We start from the raw sequence: 22,291 nt of genomic DNA, 5'->3' as shown, positions 1-22,291 counted from the left end.
CTGCAGATTTCAGAGAGCTTCTGTATGTGCGTGCAAGCCCAGCAAAGGCAAGTGAAGGAAGGCAGAACCCCAAGGGTGTCCTGAGCTTTGGGCCACAGCCTGCTGCTGCACTGCACCTGTCGCTCTCCCTGTGGCCACCCTAGGCTGTGGCCATGGCCTTAGGTGTCAGGCTTTTAGCTGCCAAATGTTTCTGTTAGTGAAAAATTGGATAGTACTTTTCACTCACTGTTCAGATCTGGGAACAGCTTGTTTGCTTATCTCCTGTGAAGTTTTCTGAAATTAGAGAGAAAATAACGTTTGCAAGTCCTTGGCAAGTCTGGAGCTCGGGCCCAGGGTTCTGTTTCTCTCCTAGTGCATTGACAAGGCCAGGGATCTGCTGGATGCAGAACTGACCGCCATGGCAGGGGAAAGCTACAGCCGAGCGTACGGGGTGAGTGTCACGTACTCTGGCCTTGTTGGTTTTGAAGCATCTTTCAGTTCTTTGTCTCAGACTGCTATTGGGAATGTGCCCATTTTCTCGGGTCAGCAGAGACCCTGACACCGGAAGGGAAGAGTGAAGTTAATCCTGTCTTCTGGATTGTTCATGCAGTAATTGGGTTGGAATGTGTTTTGCTTCCATCAGGCCATGGTTTCTTGCCACATGCTGTCTGAGCTGGAGGAGGTTATCCAGTACAAACTTGTCCCCGAGCGACAGGAGATCATCCGCCAGATCTGGTGGGAGCGACTGCAGGTGAGGCTGGTCGAGGGCCGCGGCTGAGCATGGCGCCCCCGCTGCACTAGGCATGCTGTGCCTGTGTCCTTCCGGTGCTCGGCGCTGGCCCACCAGACCCAACACTTGCCCTTGGCCTGAGCTCCAGTGGAGAGAGAACAGCTGATTTTCCAGATTTTCTCTTCTCTAGGATAAGGAAAAATATAATTTTTTATGATTAAGAAAGGAAGGAAAGAAAAGAGGGATGGAAGAAATTAGCACTGATGACCAGCCAATGAAAATCAATAACCTCACAGTCAGTGATTCTCAGCCTTAGGTTAGCGGCACGAGAGCTTCTCCTGGAAGGCTGATGCTGAGGCCACTTCCGGACCAGTGAAAATATATGGGGTAGACTCAGAATCTGTCTTTCAGGCCCCCTGCATGATTCCAGGGCAGCCAACACAGAATCCCTGCTCCAAACACATTCATGCACCCACCCCCACGTCCAGCTATTTTTTTAAGATTTATTTATTTTTATTGGAAAAACAGATTTACAGGACAAGAAAAGACAGAGTGTCCACCTGCTGATTCACTCCCCAAATGACCACAATTACTGGAGATGAGCCGATCTGAAGCCAGGTCTCCCATGCCTGTGCAGTATCCCAAGGTTTAGAGCCATCCTCTGCTGCCTTCCCGGACCACAAGCAGGGAGCTAGATTGGAAGTGGAGCAACCTGGACTTGAATTATCACCGTATGGGATGCTTACACTTGCAAGCAGAGCACTAGCCAGTTAAGCCGTTGCCCTGGCCCCACATCCAGTTGTTTTAAAACATGTTGCCAGGTGTTCTCATCACCGCCTCCTGCTGTCTGCTGTTCCCTGGGGTAGAATCGAACACTTCTCACTGCAGTTTGCATTTAAACAGAACCCTTTGCAAGTCTTCCATCATTTTCATTGTAGCCTTCTGGTCACCATAGCCCAAGCAGATGTCAGTTCTAGAAGTGGGAGTTAGCCGTCTCTGGTGTTCTTGGAGAGGGCAGCTGGCTCCCCTCTTCTGTGAATGGGCAGGAGGGAGAACCGCTCGTCTCCATGCTCTTCACAGTTGGCCTTGCAGTTATGATCCGTTTCCTCTTGGCCAGCTCTGTGCCTATTTCGGTTCTCTAGTAGGCCGTTTGAGATCTGTGCTTCCAGACTTTCATAAGGCCGGAAGAGAACTTTTTGACTCCCAGCTCCATTCGGCCCTAGCAGGCTCGGGCCACATTCCCCTGAGTTGGAAAGGCCATAGCAAAGGGGCAGACGTCTGTGAATGCATTCGTTCGTGGCTCTGGAGTGAGCACATACAGTTCTTCTACATGTTTTATTAGTAATCATGAGATGCCCAGTCTGTGTTTTGATGGAAAATTGTCTACTGGGCACAGAAAGAAATTCAAACACTGAGCCTTTCTCCTGGCTTAAGCACAACCTGGATTTTTTGAGTGGCTGTTACAGGTTGAAGAGGTTCCCAATCAGTCAGAGACCTGATGACTCTTCTGACAGTCTGACAAGTGGGACTTAATCCAAGTAGAGACTTGGACGGGTAATGGGTTGAGTGAGTGCTCAGGAGGGCAGGCCCATGTCTGAATTCCCCAGCACCCCGTCATCACTTTCAGCCTGAGAGACTTACCTGTGTTGGGGCGCCAAGATGGCTGTGGCCTAAATTGTTTCAGCATCTGGGAACAACTAAAAACTACCCATTGATGAGAAATAAGCAAAACAACCACTCAGTGTTCTTTTTTCTGTTTTTCTAAAACAGTCACTCAGTGTACTTTTTTCTATTTTTCTAACTTTCCAAGTCATTATTGTCACACTTAATGGGATGGAAAAATATCGTCCAGGGCCTGCAAATAAAGCACTACATTGTGGTGGAAATCTGGCTCTGTGTGGATGGCTCCCTGCCCACGCACTCAATGAACTGCCTAGGCTGGCCCAGGGCCATTTGTGGTCAAGTCATCTCAATTGAAATCCCCACCCAGGAACCTCCCGCAGGATGGGGTGGAGAGGTCAGCTGGCCCGCGCTGGCTCTTCTCTGACCTTGAGTCCCATGGGCAGGCTCAGGCTGCAGCCCATCATGGTCAGAAGCCCAGGCTCATTGCTGCTCGGTTTCTAAGTGAAATTTCCAGAGGGCGGCTCTGTGGGTTTGCAGAATTCACCCGTGGAGACCAGATGGCAGGAGCCTCACCACTCCTCCGGTCTGACTCCTTGCCAGTGAGGATGGGAAAGAAATTCAGTCATTTGATATAAAACTAGCTCAGCTCTTTGATAGTGATTAATTTGCTCCTTTGTTTAATTATAAGGAGCTCGTATGTGTAAACTAATGAAGCTTTTCCCCTTTCCATTTGTAGTCTCTGATCAGAAATGTGGAAATTAAGAAGGCATCCAAGGCGGCCAGTTCACATGCCCCTGGAAGTCAGGTTCAGGCTTAACAACTCAGGAACATAATTGCTCCCAACTTACATTTCACAGCATTCGGAAGTGTTAAATGTATAAGCTGCTTTTGGTTTTTTTAGTTTTGAATGATATCGGTATAGTTTCTGTCGTCACTGATGGTCATCTTCAACCAGAGAGGCTGAAGCCTAACACTAAAGATTTAGAAATGACTTACTTATAATCCACAAAAGAAATTGAAATAACTGGGGGCCAGCGCTGTGGCACAGCAAGCTAATCCTCTGCTACAGTCCTGAGATGATATGTGGGTACTGGTTGAAGTCTCAACTGCTTTGCTTCCCATCCAGCTCCCTGCTAATGGCCTAGGAAAGCAGTGGAGGATGCCCAGAGCCGTCTCACTCTTGTGAGAGACCAGGTAGAAACTTCTTGTTTCCAGTTTCGGTCCAGGTCTGGCTATTGTGGCCGTTTGAGGAGTGAACCAGTAGGTGGAAAATCTCTCTCTTTCTGTCTCTCCTTCTTTCTTAACTCTGTCTTTCCAGAAAAAAAAAAAAGTTTTAAAGCATTTTAAGAAAAAAATGTTATGTAGATTGCCCACTGTCACATAAACGGTAAATGGCAGAGCCAGGGCTTCAGCTCCAGACCTCTCCTCCCCCGCTCTCTTGAATGGCATCCCTAGTGTGGAAAAGTTTAGGTTGTATCATCGAATCTCCTCTTTTGCTGTAGGGTGGGTTTCTCTGTTGCTTGAGGAAGTGAAGAGACAGCAGAGAATGTGCCTAACCCTCATTGCTGACCATTCTAGGGCTGCCAGCGTATCGTAGAGGACTGGCAGAAAATCCTCATGGTGCGGTCCCTTGTGGTCAACCCTCACGAAGACATGAGAACGTGGCTCAAGTACGCAAGCCTGTGTGGCAAGAGCGGCAGGCTGGTGAGTAGCCCGCCGCTGAGGCAGGAGGCCGGTGCTGCTGCTCTGCTTCCCTTTGTGACCTGATTTCTCTTCTTTTCAAGGCTCTTGCACATAAGACCCTAGTGTTGCTTCTGGGAGTTGATCCGTCTCGCCAGCTTGACCATCCTCTGCCAACCGTCCACCCGCAGGTGACCTATGCCTACATGAAGAACATGTGGAAGAGCTCCCGTAAGGTGAGCTGTGTCCATCGTCCAGGGGGTCACTGCAGAATGCTCACCTGGCCTGCCTCTCGCGACTTTCTGAAAGCCCACACTGGACACAGTGGGTCTGTCTAGAATCCCTCCATGGCGGGGAGTTCCTTCGTGTTCCAAAGCTCCTAGGCTACCATCCACACAGAGAATCCTAGCTGAGGTGCATGTATTCCATTGGTCAGAGCAGGGAGAGACATCAGTTAATCCACAGAGTGCTAAGATATGAAAAGCACAATTTCTGACTACCGGAAGATGGGCTGGCTGTCCTATACAAGAACTGCGTGTTTGTGACAACACGTATGTTTCAAACAAGAGCAGTTTGGTTTTGACAGACTTCTAGTCTCCTTTGCCATCATCAGTTTGGACTCAAAAGCAAGCCCACAGGGTGTGTTGCTGGAATCTTGAGGCCAGTGGGAACTCCTCTTTCTTCACAGGCAAGCCATTAAACAATAGATGTGACTGCTAGTATTGTAGGTTTTTTATTTTTTAAATAATCTGCTTGTGTGATGATGGTGACTAACAAAAAGTAGACCCCGGAGACAAAATCAGCGCCTCCTTTGGCTCTCTGCTTTCTCTCCTTACCAAAAAGGATGACCAGGGCTTCTCTTCCTCTGTACTGGGGCTCCCACAGTGGATCCCGAATTGAGAAAGGAGTGAATTCCAGCACCTATTAGAGCCCTGGTTGTAAAGTTCTGATTAAAAAAAGTTTGTGTCTGATGAAAGGGTCCTGAGAAGGCCTTGGGTGTCACCTGGAAGCTGCCTTCTGCAGGGACCCTTCCAGGAGCAGGGTCTGCAGCCGCACACAGCCAGGCACTGCCTTCTGCTGCCAGGTGATGGTGCGTGGCCCCAGGAGCGGGGTCTGCTCCGCACACAAGCAGGCACTGCCTTCTGCTGCCAGGTGATGGTGTGTGGCCCCAGGAGCGAGGTCTGCTCCGCACACAAGCAGGCACTGCCTTCTGCTGCCAGGTGATGGTGCGTGGCCCCGGGAGCAGGGTCTGCAGCTGTGCACAGGCAGGCACTGCCTTCTGCCGCTGCCAGGTGATGGTGCGTGGCCCCGGGAGCGGGGTCTGCAGCTGTGCACAGGCAGGCACTGCCTTCTGCGGGATTCGACCTCGATGCTGAGCACCCAGGCTTCTTTCTCCCAACATGTGATTTGGTGAATTTGCGTTTGTTGTTTTGCTTTGTCTTTGGATCTGTGGTAGGCTCCCAGACCACAGCATTTCTGATTCAAAACCTGACCTCTTCCAGGCAAATGAGAAAACCAGAAGGTGCTGGGTCTGAATGCAGTCTGGTTTCCTTCCTTAGCGAGGTCTCCAAGACTGTTACTATCCTGCCATAGGCAAGCGGAAGAAAGCCTTTTGGTAATATTCCAGCCCAACATGATTTCTTTCAGCATCTAATCACAGCCCAGCTTCTCTGCAGAGGACTGGCCCGCATTCTGCTGGAATTAAATACTTAGAAATCCGTGTCAAGTTAGGTGCTTGGATTTGAAGCCCAGAGCCGGAGATTCATGCTGCACAGTTCAGGAGCTGCGCAGAGAAAGCCAGCTACTCATTATGCGTGCTGCTGAGCCAGTCACTTTTTTTCTTTCTTTCTTTCTTTTCTTTTTTTTTTTTTTAAGATTTATTTATCTTGATTTGAATGGCAAAGCTACAGAGAAAGTACAGAGAGAGCTCCCATTTACTGGTTCACTCCCACAATCACTTCAAGGGCCAGAACTGGGCCAGTGTGAAGCTAGGAGCCTAGAACTTCTTCCTGGTCTCCCACCTGGGCCATCTGGCACTGCTTACCAGGCACAGTAGCAGGCAGACGGATGGAAGGGAACAGCTGGGACTTGAACGCTGCCATCATGGGAATCCTGGCTCTGCAGGCAGAAGCTTAATCTACTGCTCAACAATACTGGACCCTCTTTTTGAAGATTTATTTATTTATTTGTTTATTTGAAAGGCTGTTAAGGGGTGGGGTGATGAGGGCTGCTGGCATGGTGACTTAGCAGCAAGCTGATACTCAGCCTGCAGCACCAGCATTCCACGTGGGTGCTGATTTTTCTCCTAGCTGATCCACTTCCCACCCAACTTTAGGGCCTGCGAAGGCAACAGAGGACAGCTCAAGTCCTTGGCCCCTGCACCCAGGTGGAAGACCCAGAAGAAGCTCCTAGTTCCTGACTTAAGATCAGCCCAACGCTGGCCATTGCAGCCATTTGAAGGATGAGCAAGTGGATGGAAGATCCTCTGTCTGTCTCTTTCCCTCTCTTTGTCCTTCTCCCTGTAAATCTGCTTTTCAGATTAAAAAAATAATTAATCTTTACAAAGAGGGCAGAGAGAGAGAGAGACAGAGAGGTCTCTCCAAATGACCCCAGTGGCCAGAACTGGGCTGATCTGAAGCCAGGTCTATCACATGGGTGCTGGGGCCTGATGACTTGGAAGCAGCCAGGACTCAAACCAACAGCCATGTCGATGCCAGCACTGTGATGAGGCTTCACTTACAACACCACACCAACTCCTCTTTTTTTTTTTTTAAGATTTATTCATTTATTTGAAAGGCAGAAATAAGAGAGAGGGAGAGACAGAAAAAATCTTCCATTCATTGGTTCACTCTGCAGATGGCTGCAGCAGCTGGGGCTGGTACATTCTGATGCCAGGAGCCAGGAGTTTCTTTTTAGTCTCCCACATGAGTGCAGGAGCCGAAGCACTTGAGCCATTCTCTCCTGCTTTCCCAGGCCCATCAGCGCAGAGCCAGACTGGAAGCAGAGCAGCCAGTACTCGAAGTGGCACCCATATGGGACACCAATCCTGCAGGCAGTGGCTTCATCCGCTGTGGCCCAGGACCAGCCTAGAGCCAGTTGCTCTGACAGGGTGGTACACTCATTTCACCTGCTACACCCGAGAGCCTATGAGAAAGGACAGTGCCCATGTGCAGGAAGGCATCGGGACTAGGAGCCCGTGGGATGGGAGACGCTCCAGCCATCCAGAGCCAGGCTTGGCCTTCGGTGAGATTTCCCTGGGCCGGGGACGACATTCTGCACTACAGATCACCCAGGCAGGCAGGAACTGGGAACTGCGCCCAGCCTGCACTCTGTTGGCCTGGCCTGTGGTGGGCTGAGAGAGAGAATAAATCAATCGCTTTTTCCCACTTGATTATTGAGAGTGCAAGAAAGTTTTTCCTTTACCGTGTTTTCTGTTCCTGGAAAATAAATTACCTTTGCTATTGGATAGAGTCTCAGATTGAGTAAACTGATCCGAACTAATACCAAAGCTCCCTGGTTTAAGGTTTTTTGTTTGTTTTTTGCATTCAACCCCTGAAGTGCACCAGAAAGAGCTTGAACTCTGGGCCTGCATTGTCGGGCACACTAGACTTAGCATCTGGTGTACACACACACACACACACACACACTGTGCCGAGTGATCCACCACCAGTGTTCTATCTCTTCAGTACTGCCTCTCAGTTCATTTGCAAAACATCAGATTTAAGTCTGGCCAACGTAGGTGGAAAAGCTGAAGGAACATTTTATCACTTCCCAGGAGTGAGATGCTAACGGAATTCATTTGTCAAAGTCATCAGTGAGTTGTGGTGCGCTGGGAAGGCAGGTGTCTAAGAGACAGGTGTCTTGTTCACTGGGGGGACGTCTGTGTGTCTTCCCAGCCTTCATGCATGGTTTGGCTGCCAAATCACTTGTTCCTCATTGTTATCCTGGCTCTGGATTTAACCCTATCTGTTGATGTTAATTAATTCCTCCTGTTGAACCTGAGGTTGAGCATGACCCCAAAGCTGGGAGAGTTCTGTTTTTCTTCAAGGTCATCATCACTAATTTGCTTTCATCTAAAAACGAAACAAACAAGAGCCTCAGGTATAATTTGCTGTACAAAGGCCTGTAATTTATTTAAGGTGTGGATTTTTCTTCCTCCTTTTCTGCGACAGAGAACACAGTGTCTTTGTAGATTCTCTTATAGGTTTTCTTCCTCCCTATGTTAGTAGATTTCGGTTGTTTCATTTCCCGTTTGAGCTTTGATGCCTGTAACCTTTCCCCATCTCCTTCCTGGAAACGCTTTACAAACGACATGCATGACAGTCAGGAAAACACGGGGCAGTGCAGCGTGCCCCCCACTTTGTGCAACTGTGTCTGCCCTTTCCTGGTTCACTTCTCCGATCCTAACACCGCTACCCCGGGCTTGTGTAAGTGAGTCTGTCTCCCCGGGGGGTGTGCCAAGCACATGGCTCCCAAGCTGCTGAGTTCAACGGTGCCTACTCCCTCAACTCAGGGTTCAAGAGGTTCCCTCACCCCACTGCCCTGCATTCTTATTGAGGGTTTTATCTGGGTTTAAATCTGTGGTTTTTCATTAGGCTGTGGTGTCCAAGGTACTGTGGTGTTGTAAACAGCTACTGAAGTCTCATTAGCCTGAAACTATTCCCCATAAGCACGATTTCCCCCGGGGCAGTGTGTTCATAGTGAAGTAAAGAGTTGTTTTTCAGGGTAACAAGACGTGGAACGTTCCCAAGGCTTACGTAAGCTGGGAACTGTAGTTGGCAAAGGAGAACTAAGGCTTGAGTAAACTGGTAATCTTCATGAGAAACACAGTCCCCTGCCAGCTCCGTGCCCTGGACCCCTGTCTTGTGGGGTCCTTAGCTGAGTGCTGGGTCTTTTCATTTGGGGGTGGGTTGACCGAGCATCCTGTCCGACGAGTAGCAGTTTCTTTCCTGTGAGGTTGGAGCGCATGTTAAGTGGCTCTCTGTGTCTTTGCCGCAGATCGATGCCTTCCAGCACATGCAGCACTTCGTGCAGACAATGCAGCAGCAGGCTCAGCACGCCATTGCTACTGAGGACCAGCAGCACAAGCAAGAACTGCACAAGCTCATGGCCCGGTGAGGTTCCCATGACCCCCGCTCTGGGCCAGCCACATCCCAGCCCTCCCAGAGGCCCCTGCACGGGGGGACAAGGCCAGGCTGCCTGGACAGCTGGTGGCTGGCATCTCTCTCTCCTCCTTCCTGGGGACCCGGCAGCCATGGATATTATGCTGCCCAGAGACTCGGCCCTCCTTTCCCCAAACCTCAGCAGCCTGAGCACACCCACGTGTTCTTCTTGATCTTGTTTCCAAACCCCAAAGAAGCTGGTAATTAGATGTGCGACTCTAAAGAACTTGCTGAACCTCTCAGTGCCTCCGTTTCCTTATCCTCTAGAAGACATAGTTAGGGTTCCCGTCTCCAAAGGCGGTGTAACTTGGAGTGAGGATGTGAGGATGGTGCGGAGAACATACAATGTCAGGCATTCCAGGCTGCCTGCAATACAACAGTGGTCAGTAAACGGTAGAGAAAGAATGGAGGGGACGGGAAAGGAGAAGCCATACAGCAATCAGCAAGAAAAACAGTTCACAGTGACTGTGACCCACCAAAATGGGCTTGGCCTGGAATGGTCTACCTGACCTTGAGGGGTCGAAATGAAAGAGATGATACCTTAGAAGGCTTTCCCAGAGCCTGTCGCACTCCTGCTGTGCCACTGACAGTTCTGCTGGTTCCCTCCTGTGGCTGCCTGGGAGCAGTGGACACCAGGAAGGCCTTTGGATTCCACAGCGACACAGGCTTGGGTTCTTTCTTTGCAGCTGTTTCCTGAAGCTTGGAGAGTGGCAGCTGAACCTGCAGGGCATCAACGAGAGCACCATCCCCAAAGTGCTGCAGTACTACAGTGCCGCCACGGAGCACGACCGCAGCTGGTACAAGGTGAGGCACCAGCCCGCACGTAGCTGTGGCCTTCCTCTATGTCAGGCCCAGGCCAGGAGCTTGCCTCTCCCGTGGAGAATGTCTGTGTTGGAAAAACCTTGGTTGGCAGAGTGTGTGCTGCGCCGCTGCTGTAGGGGACATGGAGGGCTGACCTGTTGCTGAGCCTCAGTGCCAGCCTCCGGCAGCGTCTCAACACAGGGTTCCTCTCTGCAGTGCTGTCCTTCCTTGGGCCACCAGTCCCTGCCCGGTTTCTCTCTGATTTCCATCCCTGCTTGCTTCTCAACTAGGAATTTTTATTTTCACGATTTAATTATTTTTATTGGAAAGTCAGCTATACAGAGAGGAGGAAGGACAGAGAGGAAGATCTTCACTCCCCAAGTGGCCACTACAGCCAGAGCTGCACCGATTTGATGCCAGGAGTTCAGGGACTTCCTCCAAGTCTTCTGCACAAAGCTTTGGGCCGTCCTCAACTGCCTTCCCAGGCCACAAACAGGGATCTAGATGGGAAGCAGGGCTGCCGGGATTAGAACCAATGCCCATATGGGATTGTGGTGCATGCAAAACAAGGACTTCAGCCACTTGGCTACTGTGCCAGGCCCTCAGCTAGGAGTTTAGTTTTCTTTGTTTTTTAAGTGTTTGAGCAACATCTTTTCAAAACGATGAAGAGTTAGGTCATGTAGAGCAGACATGGTTGGTGCAAGGCTGGCTCTGGCAGGCATGTGTCTTCAGTGAGCACACGCACTCTCCTCTCTTAGTGTATTTGGTGAGTGGCGTCTGGTGACAGCTGCTTGATGTAGCGTATGTCGTCGGTTTCTTTTCCAGTGCCTCTACACTGGCTAGCGCTTGGTGACTTAATCCCTCTGAAAACCGCAGGTGCGTTCACAATCAAGTTTACCCTCATTTAGTAAGCACGCTGTATCTGATGCGGAAAAGGCCCAGCGCCTGTCCAGAGGTGCTAACTGTCCAGTCAAGCCTTGATTAGCTGAGCCCTGACGAGGCAGAACTGTTCGCTTTCAGAGTTACTTAAGTCAGCTTTAGTCCCAAACGGGGATCTGAAACTAGTTTTAGAGGTTTTTGTTTTATTTTACAGATTTGTTTATTTGAGAGGAAGTGTTAGAAGAAGGAACAAATATTCCATCTGCTAATTCTCTCTGCAGATGGCTACCAGGAGGCCGACATCTGGACCTCCCATGTGGTGGCAGCGGCCTAAGCACTGAACCCTCCTGTGCTGCTTTTCCCGGGCCGTTAGCAGGGAGCTGCACCGGAGGTGGAGCACCTGGGATACAAACAGGAATTCATATAGGATGACAATGTCGCAGGCAGTCACTCAACCTGCTACTTACTACTTTTCATTAAAAAATAAATAAATAAATAAGAAGAAAAGATTTATTTGGAAAGTCACATTTACAGAGTGAAGGAGAAACAGAGAGAAAGGTCTTCCATCCACTGGTTCACTCCCCAAGTAGCCACATCGGCTGAAGTTAAGCCAGTCCAAAGCGAGGAGCAAGGAGCCAGGAGCTTCCAGGTATCCCTCACAGGTGCAGGGTCCCAAGGCTTTGGGCTGTCCTCGACTGCTTTCCCAGGCCACAGGCAAGGAGCTGCAAGAAAAGTGGAGCAGCCCATATGAACCAATATGGGATTCCAGGCGTGCAAGGCGAGGACTTTAGCCACTAGACTGCCAGGCCCTAGTTTTCATTTTTAAAAAGCATTTCCTAGAGGTCAGCACAGTGGTGTAGCGGGCTAATCCCCCCCCCTCGTGCAGCACTGGCATTCTGTATGGAAACCCGTTCTAATCCCAGTTGCTCCATTTCTTTTTTTTTTTTTTTTTAAGATTTATTTTTATTATTAGAAAGTCAGATATCCAGAGAGGAAGATCTTCCATCCACTGATTCATTCCCTAAGAGGCTGCAGCGGCTGTAGCTGTGCCAATCCGAAGCCAGGAGCCCAAAGTCTCTTCCGGGTCTCCCACGTGGATGCAGAGTCCCAAGGCTTTGGGTTGTCCTCGACTGCTTTCCCAGACCACAAGCTGGAGCTGGATGGGAAGCGGGACTGCCAGGACTAGAACTGGAGCCCATCTGGGATCCTGGCATGTTCAAGGTGAGGACTTCAGCTGCTAGGCTATTGTGCTGGGCCCCAGTTGTTTCATTTCTAATCCAGCTTCCTGCTGGTGGCTTAGGAAAGCAGCAGAGGATGGCCCGAGGCCTTCGACCCCTGCACCCTTGTGGGAGACCCAGAAGTAGCTCATGACTCCCAGATTGGCCCAGTGGCCATTGCATCCATTTGGGAACTGAACTAGCAGATGGAAGATCTTTGTCTTTCCCTCTCTATCGCTGACCTTGAAGTAAAAAGTGAAGAAAGCTTTTTTTTTTAAGCATTTCCTACCATAATGTGGGTTCCTTGGTGTTTTGTTTTGTCTTGTTCCTTCTGCTGGCAATCTTTTAGCCCTGTATGCCTGCCAAGATTTCCTGTCTTCTTCACCGTAACCCCAGATTGGTGCCCGCTGCGTGGTGGACATGGAGCAGGTGTCTGTTAGATAAGTGAAGGTGTAAAAAGACATCGTGAGTCACCATGGAAGTTTGACTCACCAAGTAAGCGTCGGTCAGTCAGAGCTGCCCCAGTGGGAAAATGGGCGCCTCGAGGCTAAAGGCTTTTAGCAAGGGACACAGGAATTTCCCAACTCTCCAGAAAGTCCAATTAGTAGTAGATTGCTTGATATCCTGCTAGCGTGGCCAAGTGACCATGTCCCAAATCCAGTTCTGTCTCCCAGGGAATGATATGCTCAAAAGTAACCATAGCTCCAAGCCTTAGGGACATGAGGAGCTCTCCGTTATCCAAATAAACGCAGAAACTGCTTGCCGCCATCTGCTGCTGGGCCTGCCTCTTTGCAGGCCGTGGGCCCCATGTGGGGGCCAGGCAGGCAGAGGAGGCTCTCGCTCCGTCAGGCTGCTCCGCTCTCCGTATCTTCCCTGGTCCGCTGTCATGTGACCTTCACCGTGACTTCTGTGAAGGACGGGAAGCACTGGCTGCCTGCACACGCCTCTACTCTACCAATTGTGATTTTAAACGTTTATTTATTTGAAAGTCAGCATTACAGAGAGAGGGAAAGACAAAGAGATCTTCTATCCATTGGTTCATTCCCTAAATAGCCACAAAGGCCAGAGCTGGGCCAGGCCAAAGCCAGGTGCTTCATCCGGGTCTCCCACATGGATGCAGGATTTCAAGCACTTGGGTCATCTTTTTCTGCTTTCGCACGCACATTAACTGGATCAGAAGTAGAGCAGCTAGGACTTGAACTGGCACCCATATGGGATGCCCACATAATACACACCAGCTTAACCAGCTATACCACAGCTGTCCCTGTGTTCCAAGCATTTTAAAACTTGGTGCAGTTCCATTTCTCTGAAAGCAGACATGGACCTGCTTGGCACAGCATGCCTGCCATCCTGTCATCTGCCTCCAGCCTTTTTTTGCCAGCTTCCCCCTCTCTGCTCTGCTGTGTGTGCCCCAAGCTGCTCAGGTCCATTGGCTTGATTCCTGTGGACACTGTCTGCTCGCCCTGCATGTTCTTCCCCTGTCATCCGGGGAAGCATATGTCATCAGTTTCTTCCCACCCAGTCGGTCCTTCCTGCTGCCCACTCTTGTTCCCTTCTGCAGCTTATTCCCATCTATAGCTGCCTTGAAGGCCCATTCCAACAGTCCAAGTTCCCCTTTTCCGTAAGGCTCTCAACTCCTCGGGACTCCCACTGTCCATTTCTTCGTGGCCTCCACTGGCAGAGGGCACAGTGCGAGCTCTCCTGCAAGGGTGTGAAGGTTTTGCAAAACCAGGCCCCAAACTTCCCCCTGTGGCTGTGCCTCTTCCCCGTAGCAGTCACCCCGGACCTGGAAGTGCTGCACCAGTGCCTCGGCACCTGGAACTCAGTGTACTCTGCCACTGCCCTGGCTGTCTCACAGAGGCAGAGCCTTCTTCTGCTGACCACAGAGAAGAGGCAGTCCCAGCTCTTCCCCCAGCTTGGCTGCTGTCAGCACAGCCCTGGGGTCTGGCCTTGACTCTTGCTGCCCACGCCCTCCAGGCCTGGCATGCGTGGGCAGTGATGAACTTCGAAGCTGTGCTGCACTACAAGCATCAAAACCAAGCCCGTGATGAGAAGAAGAAATTGCGCCATGCCAGCGGGGCCAACATCACGAACGCTACAACAACTGCCACCACAGCTGCCACTGCCGCCGCGGCCACCAGCACTGAGGGCAGCAACAGTGAGAGTGAGGCCGAGAGCACGGAGAACAGCCCCACTCCCTCCCCTCTGCAGAAGAAGGTCACTGAGGTACCTTGCCCTCTCCCTCGCTAGGGGCCAGCCAGGACACCAGCTCTCTGAGGCTGCAGAAAGAACTGAGGGTTTGTCCAGAGTCCTGGCTAGAGCAAAAACGTACTGCCCACCTGTCCTGCGGGGCATGCTGTGCTGTGCATGTTGGTGTCTGCGCAGCTCCCGCAGCCCCACAGCTGAACAGTGCGGCCCTTGTAGTGAGTTCACACGGCTGAGCCATTCTCTCCCTGTGTGGACATGCCCAATCTATGGGTCTGCTCAGGGCAGGCCCTGGGGATCCCCTGGGACCATCAGTCAGAATGGTGTTCAGAGATCCTTGGGCAGGAGACCTCGTTAGCTAGCCCAGGGTGCACTTGGGGTCCCACTGGTGGTTGTTCAGTGCGTGCCGAGTGCCAGGGCTGGTGAGCAGCTTTCCCACATTCACACCCACCCTGTGAGGTAGGCTCTACCCACACACAGGACCCATTTCACAGAGATGCTGAGGCTGGAGTGTCACTAACATATGCGTGTTCCAACAGGATTTGTCCAAAACCCTCTTGATGTACACTGTCCCTGCTGTCCAGGGCTTCTTCCGTTCCATCTCCTTGTCACGAGGCAACAACCTCCAGGACACACTCAGGTATCAGTGAAGCGGAACAAGAACCCAGTCACTGGGTTAATGGGAGGGCACGCAGTCAGCCCTCTGCTGCAGCTTGGGGAGTCACAGGTGACAGCCCCACCTTGGGTGAAAGCTAGAGTGACAAAGAAGAGATAGCGTGAGAACTCTCATGTGTGGTTCAAAGTGGAGGGAAAATCAACCCATCTGTTGACCACATTGTAAAGTCCCCCTGACTTCAGCGGAGATTTTAGCCAGTGAGTGACCTGCTCGTCAGTCCAGAGTGCAGCAGGACCAGAGGCAACCTCTGCTTCATTTGGGGCACTCTGACCGGTTGGTCTTCCGTAGGTCTGCAAATCAGGCATTCTCTAAAGGCTCTCCTGTCTTGTACATTCAGTGTCAGGATGTATACCACAGTGACCCCTCAATCTGATAGAGGGCAAGGTCCTCATTCATGCACATGCCTCATGTTCTGCTTCTGCCCAGCCACCTGCTGAGCCTAAGGAGTGCCGAGAGCAAGTGCACTTGAGATGCCCTGATCAGAGTCCCCATCAGTTCTCTTTCTGTGAATCTTTTTTTAAAGATTTTTTTAAGATTTATTTATTTTTATTGGAAAGTCAAAAATAGAGGAAGAGAGAGAGGAAGACTTCCTGTCCACTGATTCACTCACTAAGTGGCCACAACAGCAAGGACTTTAACTGGTAGCCCACTGTGCCAGGCCCATCTTCCTGTAAATCTTAAGATTATAAAAATGTGGGCCCGGTGCAGTGGTCTAGTGGCTAAAGTCCTCTCCTTGCATGTGCTGGGATCCCATATAGGCGCTGGTTCTAATCCCAGCACTTCTGCTTCCCATCCAGCTCCCTGCTTGTGGCCTGAGAAAGCAGTTGAGGACAGCCCAAAGCCTTGGGACCCTGCATCCATGTGGGAGACGTGAAGGGGCTCCTGGCTCCTGGCTTCAGATCAGCTCAGTTGTGGCCATTGTGGTCACTTGGGGAGTGATACATTGGATGGAAGATCTTCCCTCTGTCTCTCCTCCTCCGAGCATATCTAACTTTGCAATAAAAATAAATAAATCTTAAAAAAAAAATTATAAAAATGTGTGGATGTTTGGGATAGCAGATATTCTGTGACTTGCTCATTTTTCTTTTCCAGAGTCCTGACCCTGTGGTTTGATTATGGCCACTGGCCAGATGTCAATGAAGCCTTAGTGGAAGGGGTGAAAGCAATCCAGATTGACACCTGGCTACAGGTGAGGGTGCTGGCAGAGGGGCAACTGGGCCAGATTTCTCTTTCCTGTGTGTCTTCTTTTGATTCATGCAAGGCAGTGTGTGTTGGAGATCAGTAAGGAGGTAGGGCCTGGCCCCACCATCTTAGACTCCCTATTTCCTTCAGGTTTTCTGAGAGAACCGACAGGAATGATGACAGTGTCTATCAAATAGTTTATGGAAGTCCATCTTTGCCCAGAAGAATAACTGGGGTGGTTTCCATCTCACACTTTGCCTGCTGTGTCTCTCTGCACACCAGGTAATACCTCAGCTCATTGCGAGGATTGACACGCCCAGGCCCTTGGTGGGACGGCTCATTCACCAGCTCCTCACAGACATCGGTCGGTACCACCCCCAGGTACGTGCAGACCCCGCACACTTTCTCTTCAAATCCCTGGTTTGAGGCTCACCCTTGCTAAATCTGCTGTCAGCACAAGAGCAGGGAGGGGAGGCCAGTGCTCTGACCTGCCCCGGGGTGGTTCGTGTAGCCCCACTGGCCCACAGCCTTCCTAAAGAGAGTCCTATGGTAGACCCTGGTGGCTGTATCACCCTTCCTGTGTCACCCTTTGCATGTGTTCCTGTGTTGGCCGCAGGCTCTCATCTACCCGCTGACTGTGGCTTCCAAGTCCACTACAACAGCCCGTCACAATGCCGCCAACAAGATTCTCAAGAATATGTGTGAACACAGCAACACCCTGGTCCAGCAGGCCATGATGGTGAGTCCAGAGCCAGCATGGGCTTTCACTTGGCACAGCCACCTGCCACAGGTCCCCAGGACGGCGGTGCATGCCCTCGGGCCCACCATCCTTTGCCAACAGACCTTGCAGGGCGTAGTTTATCCTGGACCTTCTCTCCTCCTTCTCTTCCTCAACAGGTGAGTGAGGAGCTGATCCGAGTGGCCATCCTCTGGCATGAGATGTGGCACGAAGGCCTGGAAGAGGCGTCTCGTTTGTATTTTGGGGAGAGGAATGTGAAAGGCATGTTTGAAGTACTGGAACCCCTACATGCCATGATGGAACGGGGCCCGCAGACTCTGAAGGAAACATCCTTTAATCAGGTATGGAATAAAAAGCATGAAAGGACATTACTCGGGGTTTCGGTGTGACTCCTTTCCCACAATAAAGTGCTCACCCGTGGAGGTTCCAGGATAAAGAAACGTCAACAATGCATTTTGTCACCAAGTGTCAGAACCCCCCTGAAACTGTAACTCAAAATCCCAGGTTCCTCCGGAGATCATTCTGTCTCTCCCGGATGCTTCCCCTAGCTAATAAACCTTAGAGTGAGCTGAGAACTTCGGCCAGAGACGTGCTCGGCTTCTGTTGCCATCACCTAAGGGATGTGGATGGTCTGCTTGGGTATTTAGCCCCCTTGCTTAGTGGACACCTTAAAATCTCCCATGTTCCTTGTCATCTTTCCCCTGCAGGCATACGGCCGAGATTTAATGGAGGCCCAAGAGTGGTGCAGGAAGTACATGAAGTCAGGGAATGTCAAAGACCTCACCCAAGCCTGGGACCTGTACTATCACGTGTTCAGACGAATCTCAAAGCAGCTGCCCCAGGTAGAATCTTCTGTCACCAGTCCGCCTGTTCTGTGTGAAGGCCCGAGCAGCATTTCATAGCAGCTGGTCGTACTTCACCTGCAGACTCTGGGACAAGTCATTGCTCTTAGCACACTGTTGAACATTGCTCTTCCTTTCCCTGAAGGTAGGAGGCTAAATCCTTTGATATTTGTTCACAGCTCACGTCCTTAGAGCTGCAGTATGTCTCCCCAAAGCTTCTGATGTGCCGGGACCTTGAACTGGCTGTGCCAGGAACATATGACCCCAACCAGCCAATCATTCGCATTCAGTCCATAGCCCCGTCCTTGCAAGTCATCACGTCTAAGCAGAGGCCCCGGAAGCTGACACTCATGGGTAAGAACCGTTATGGACTTCTGTCACCCGCCTCTCCTCCTGTCTTCTGAAATGACCATTTGCTATCCCACTGGTCACCTTTTGGATGTAGCGTCTCTCCTGTGCTTACTGAGAGTGGAGGTGTAGAGCACAGTGGATTCCCCCATTAGCTCCTCCCCAGGACTCTGAGTTCCTCACGGAGCCGTGCTGGTTTAGAAGCAGTGGAGTGGTCACACACAAAGGGTTGCCTTGGCACACACAGAGATCAGACTGGACAAGGTAGGTGCTGGGAAATGGGAGGCCAGCAAAGAGCATCTGGATGCGTGCAAATATGGATGGCAACCAGCTACTCCGGAAGGAAGAAAATGTGGCCCCTTTTTTACCATCATAGTCTATATCGGGGAAAATGATTACATAAAATAGCTTCTCAGGGTCCAGTGCTGTGACACTGAGTTAAGCTGTCCCCTGTGAAGCCATCCACACTGGAGTGCCAGTTTTGTATCCCATCTGCTCCATTTCTCATCAGCCTCTCTGCTAATGTTCCCAGGAAGGTGGTGGAAAATAGTCCAAGTGCTTGGGCCTCTGCTACCTAGGTGGGAGATCAGATGGAGTTTTAAGCTCCTGGCTTTGGCCTGGACCAGCCCCATTCAGCCATGTGGGTAATGAACAATGGATAGAAAATGTCTCTTTCTCTTTCTCTCTCTCCCTGTCTTGCTCAGCAGTTTAAATAAACAAGGCTTTTTTCTTAAATTAATTCTCCTAGTAAAGGCTGTTAAACAGCAGCCCTCTGGAGTTTGCCTATGGGGAGCGCCCCTCACCTGCCTGGGACTCTCTCTTGGTCCCTTGAGCCTGCTCTCTCTGGATGACACTCTGGTTCCTTAAATACCGTGGTCACTTATCAACAGCCCTTACTTGTAGACCTCGTGGGCTCCTGTGTTCTGGTGCTTAGCCTGTGCTAGTCAGGTGCTCAGGATGCTCAATCAAGGAAGTTCATGAAAGAGCTATGTCTGCAAGCAAAGGTCAGAGACCGAGTAGGGAGCACGAAGGGACAAGCCAAGGTGAAATTACTCCCACTCACACCAAGCCTCAGACCCGAAACCGCACTGAGTCCTGCAGGCATGATAACCTTTGAAAAGGCCATCCAACAGCAGCTGCCACAAAGCCGGGGGAGGATGGACTGTCCCAGAACTGTGGGGGGCAATCACTGACCCTTCTTTAGAGATCTCTGACCTCCTTCCGGTGCCCCCTGTTAGCCACATCCTGCAGGGACCCCAGGTGAGCTGACGTGTAGGGGTGTCAGGCTTCTCTGGACAGCGAAGGATACAGTGAGTCAGGGTGGGGCATTACGCGGAGTGATAATCTGCAGAACGTATTTTCTTTTGTTTTCATTTGGTCACATTGGCCTTTGGGGAACAAAGGCAAACAGAACTATTTTTCTCTTCAGTTCCAGTGTTTGATCTCCTCCTTTACAGAAAGTGAGGAGATAAGACGCAATAGTCTTGGGAGGTTTTGGAAACTCACCATCCCTCCCTGTCTTCTCTGACCCTCACAGGCAGCAACGGGCATGAGTTTGTTTTCCTCCTGAAGGGGCATGAAGACCTGCGGCAGGACGAGCGGGTGATGCAGCTGTTCGGCCTGGTTAACACCCTCCTAGCCAATGACCCCACGTCTCTGCGGAAGAACCTCAGGTATAGAGATCGCAGGGAGAATGCCAAAGCTTTGAGTGGCAGCTCTGCTTGTTTTTCCCTCCGTCTAGCCCTGTAGTCTCAGACCTGGACAATCAAGCTGTCAAGTCATTCTGACCTGGCAAAAGATGTACTCTGCGGTGTCTAGGGAGTGTGCGTTGAGGAGTGGCTTGCACTACTTCCAGAGCATCTGGAATGCAGTGCTTTGGGACAGTTCACCTGCAGGAGTTGCGACGGTGATGTGTGACTCTGACCTTTCCTGTCCCCGCTACTGTTGCTGCTCCTCTGCCTAGCAAGGGCGTGAATGGCTCCCTGAGAGGTTACTCAGAGAGATAGTCACCCGCTTGTTCCCAGACCAGCGAGCTTGCATCATTAGTGCACTGTCTTCTGTGAGCTTGACCCTCCCCAGCTCCTGACACAGCAGCCAGTTTGGCAAATGGGGTCCGTTAGCAATGGCACCTGCATCCTGCTCTGATCCAGAGTTTAGTCTTCCTAGATGGCCGCAGCAGCTGAGGCTGGGCCAGGCTAGCGCCAGGAGCCAGGAGCTTCCTCGGGGTCTCCTCTGTGCGTGGCAGGAGCCCAGGCATTTGGACCATCTTCTACTGCGTTTTCCACACCTTCGGCTGGGAGTCGGGTCAGGTATGGAGGAGCCGGAACAGGAATTGCCTGAGTGGGATACCAGTGTCTCAGATGGCAACTTTACCCACTAAAACTTTACCAAACCCTAAAACTAACTTTTTTCTTTTAAAGATTTATTTATTTTTATTACAAAGTCAGATATACAGAGAAGAGGAGAGACAGACAGGAAGATCTTCCGTCCAATGATTCACTCCCCAAGTGAGCGCAATGGCCGATGCTGCGCCGATCCAAAGCCGGGAACCAGGAACCTCTTCCGGGTCTCCCACACAGGTGCAGGATCCCAAAGCCTTGGGCCGTCCTCAACTGCTTTCCCAGGACACAAGCAGGGAGCTGGATGGGAAGTGGAGCTGCCGGGATTAGAACCGGCGCCCATATGGGATCCCGGCCTGTTCAAGGCGAGGACTTTAGCCGCTAGGGCACGCCACCAGGCCCTAAAACTAACTTTTTAAAGTACTAACAATTAAGTGTCTTTCTGTTGAAAAGCCCTTTTGTGATTCTTAGATTTTGTTTCATTTTTCAAATAGGTTAAAAAAGTGTATGCCATTGTTAATGTAGAAAGCTGAAAATATAGTACCGTGTCCTAAAGGAAGTAATTGGTAATCTATTTAGCAGTTATTAGCTGTTATCTTTTTTATGTATTTTTTTGTCTTTCATGTTTGTAGTTGAACTCATTTTATATATTTTATATAAATATATAAAACACAGTTTGTATACTGTGCTTTTCATTTACAAATATTTTTCTATATCAATTAGAGCTCTTTGAAAACCTAAGAAGATGAAAACATCATTGGATGACAATAAGATATGAAAGAGCATATTTGATATCCCATTTATTTTTTAAAAAATTAAGAAAAAGCAGGCTGCGTGAATACAGAAAGCCAACTGAAAGGAAACATTCAAGGATTCATAGCTGCTATTTCTGCTTTATAGTGTTTAGTTTTCTTCTTTGTACCTTTATATTTTCAAATTTTCATCCGTTGTAATTTTTAATGTAAAAGAAAAAATTACTACAATGTAGGAGCACAATAGATAATGATAATATACTGTGGATTTTTCTTTAAAAAAAAAAATGGGGGGGGGGTCGAGGGCATAATGGCTCAATGGCTAAATCCTCACCTTGCAAGTGCTGGGATCCCATATGGGCACCAGTTTGTATCCTGGCTTCCACTTCCCATCTAGCTCCCTGCTTATGACCTGTGGCGGACAGTCCAAAGCCTTGGGACCCTGGACTTGTGTAATTGCCCCAAAGGAAGCTACTGGCTCCTGGCTTCAGATCAAGCTCAACTATGGCCATCATGGCCACTGGGGAGTGAACCAGCAGATGGAAGATCTTTCTCTCTATCTCGCCTTCTCTCTGAAAATATGATCAGCCTTTCCAATAAAAATAATAAATAAACCTTTAAAAGAAAAAGTTGAGCCCGGCGAGGTGGTCTACTGGCTGAAGTCCTCACGTTGCATGTGCTGGGATCCCATATGGGCTCCAGTTCTAATCCCGGCAGCCCCACTTTCCATCCAGCTCCCTGCTTGTGGCCTGGGAAAGCAGTCGAGGATGGCCCAAAGCCTTGGCTTTCTGCACCTGTGTGTGAAACCTGTAAGAAGTTCTGGGCTCCTGGCTTGGAATTGGCACAGCTCTGGCGGTTGTGGACACTTGAAAAGTGAATTGACAGACAAAGGATCTTCCTCTCTGTTTCTCCTCATCTCTGTATATCTGACTTTCCAATAAAAATAAAATAAATTTTAAAAAAGTAGAAGAAAGGATTTTGAATGTTTTTATCATAAAAAATGTTAAATGAGCTTTTGAGATATATTTAGTTAGACATTACATTGTGTAAACATCTGTAGAAACATCTCATGGGAATCCATAAAAATGTCAATAAATATATAGAAAGATTCATTTAAAAAGCTCTGCCGTGCACTAA

General features: G+C 50.1%; 1 protein-coding gene across 2 annotated transcripts in view; it reads left to right on the top strand.

Annotated features, from left to right (window-relative positions):
• MTOR (mechanistic target of rapamycin kinase) overlaps positions 1-22,291 on the top strand; it is a 128,252-nt gene that overhangs the window by 92,434 nt on the left and 13,527 nt on the right. For both annotated transcript variants that reach the window (XM_040987904.1, XM_040987905.1), the window contains exons 33-47: positions 353-430; positions 623-730; positions 3,911-4,036; positions 4,117-4,248; positions 9,011-9,126; positions 9,861-9,978; positions 14,049-14,297; positions 14,816-14,916; positions 16,045-16,141; positions 16,417-16,515; positions 16,751-16,873; positions 17,032-17,214; positions 17,581-17,715; positions 17,895-18,069; positions 19,601-19,736. In XM_040987904.1, coding sequence (XP_040843838.1) covers positions 353-430; positions 623-730; positions 3,911-4,036; positions 4,117-4,248; positions 9,011-9,126; positions 9,861-9,978; positions 14,049-14,297; positions 14,816-14,916; positions 16,045-16,141; positions 16,417-16,515; positions 16,751-16,873; positions 17,032-17,214; positions 17,581-17,715; positions 17,895-18,069; positions 19,601-19,736 — 1,976 coding nt within the window. The remainder of the gene's footprint in view (positions 1-352; positions 431-622; positions 731-3,910; positions 4,037-4,116; positions 4,249-9,010; positions 9,127-9,860; positions 9,979-14,048; positions 14,298-14,815; positions 14,917-16,044; positions 16,142-16,416; positions 16,516-16,750; positions 16,874-17,031; positions 17,215-17,580; positions 17,716-17,894; positions 18,070-19,600; positions 19,737-22,291) is intronic.

This window comes from Ochotona curzoniae, unplaced genomic scaffold, assembly GCF_017591425.1.
Source record: "Ochotona curzoniae isolate NIBS_2020 unplaced genomic scaffold, NIBS_Ocur_1.0 contig_4792, whole genome shotgun sequence".
NCBI classification, from domain to species: domain Eukaryota; kingdom Metazoa; phylum Chordata; class Mammalia; order Lagomorpha; family Ochotonidae; genus Ochotona; species Ochotona curzoniae.
Note: the sequence above shows the minus strand (reverse complement) of the source record. Positions and strands in the feature narration are given on the sequence as shown.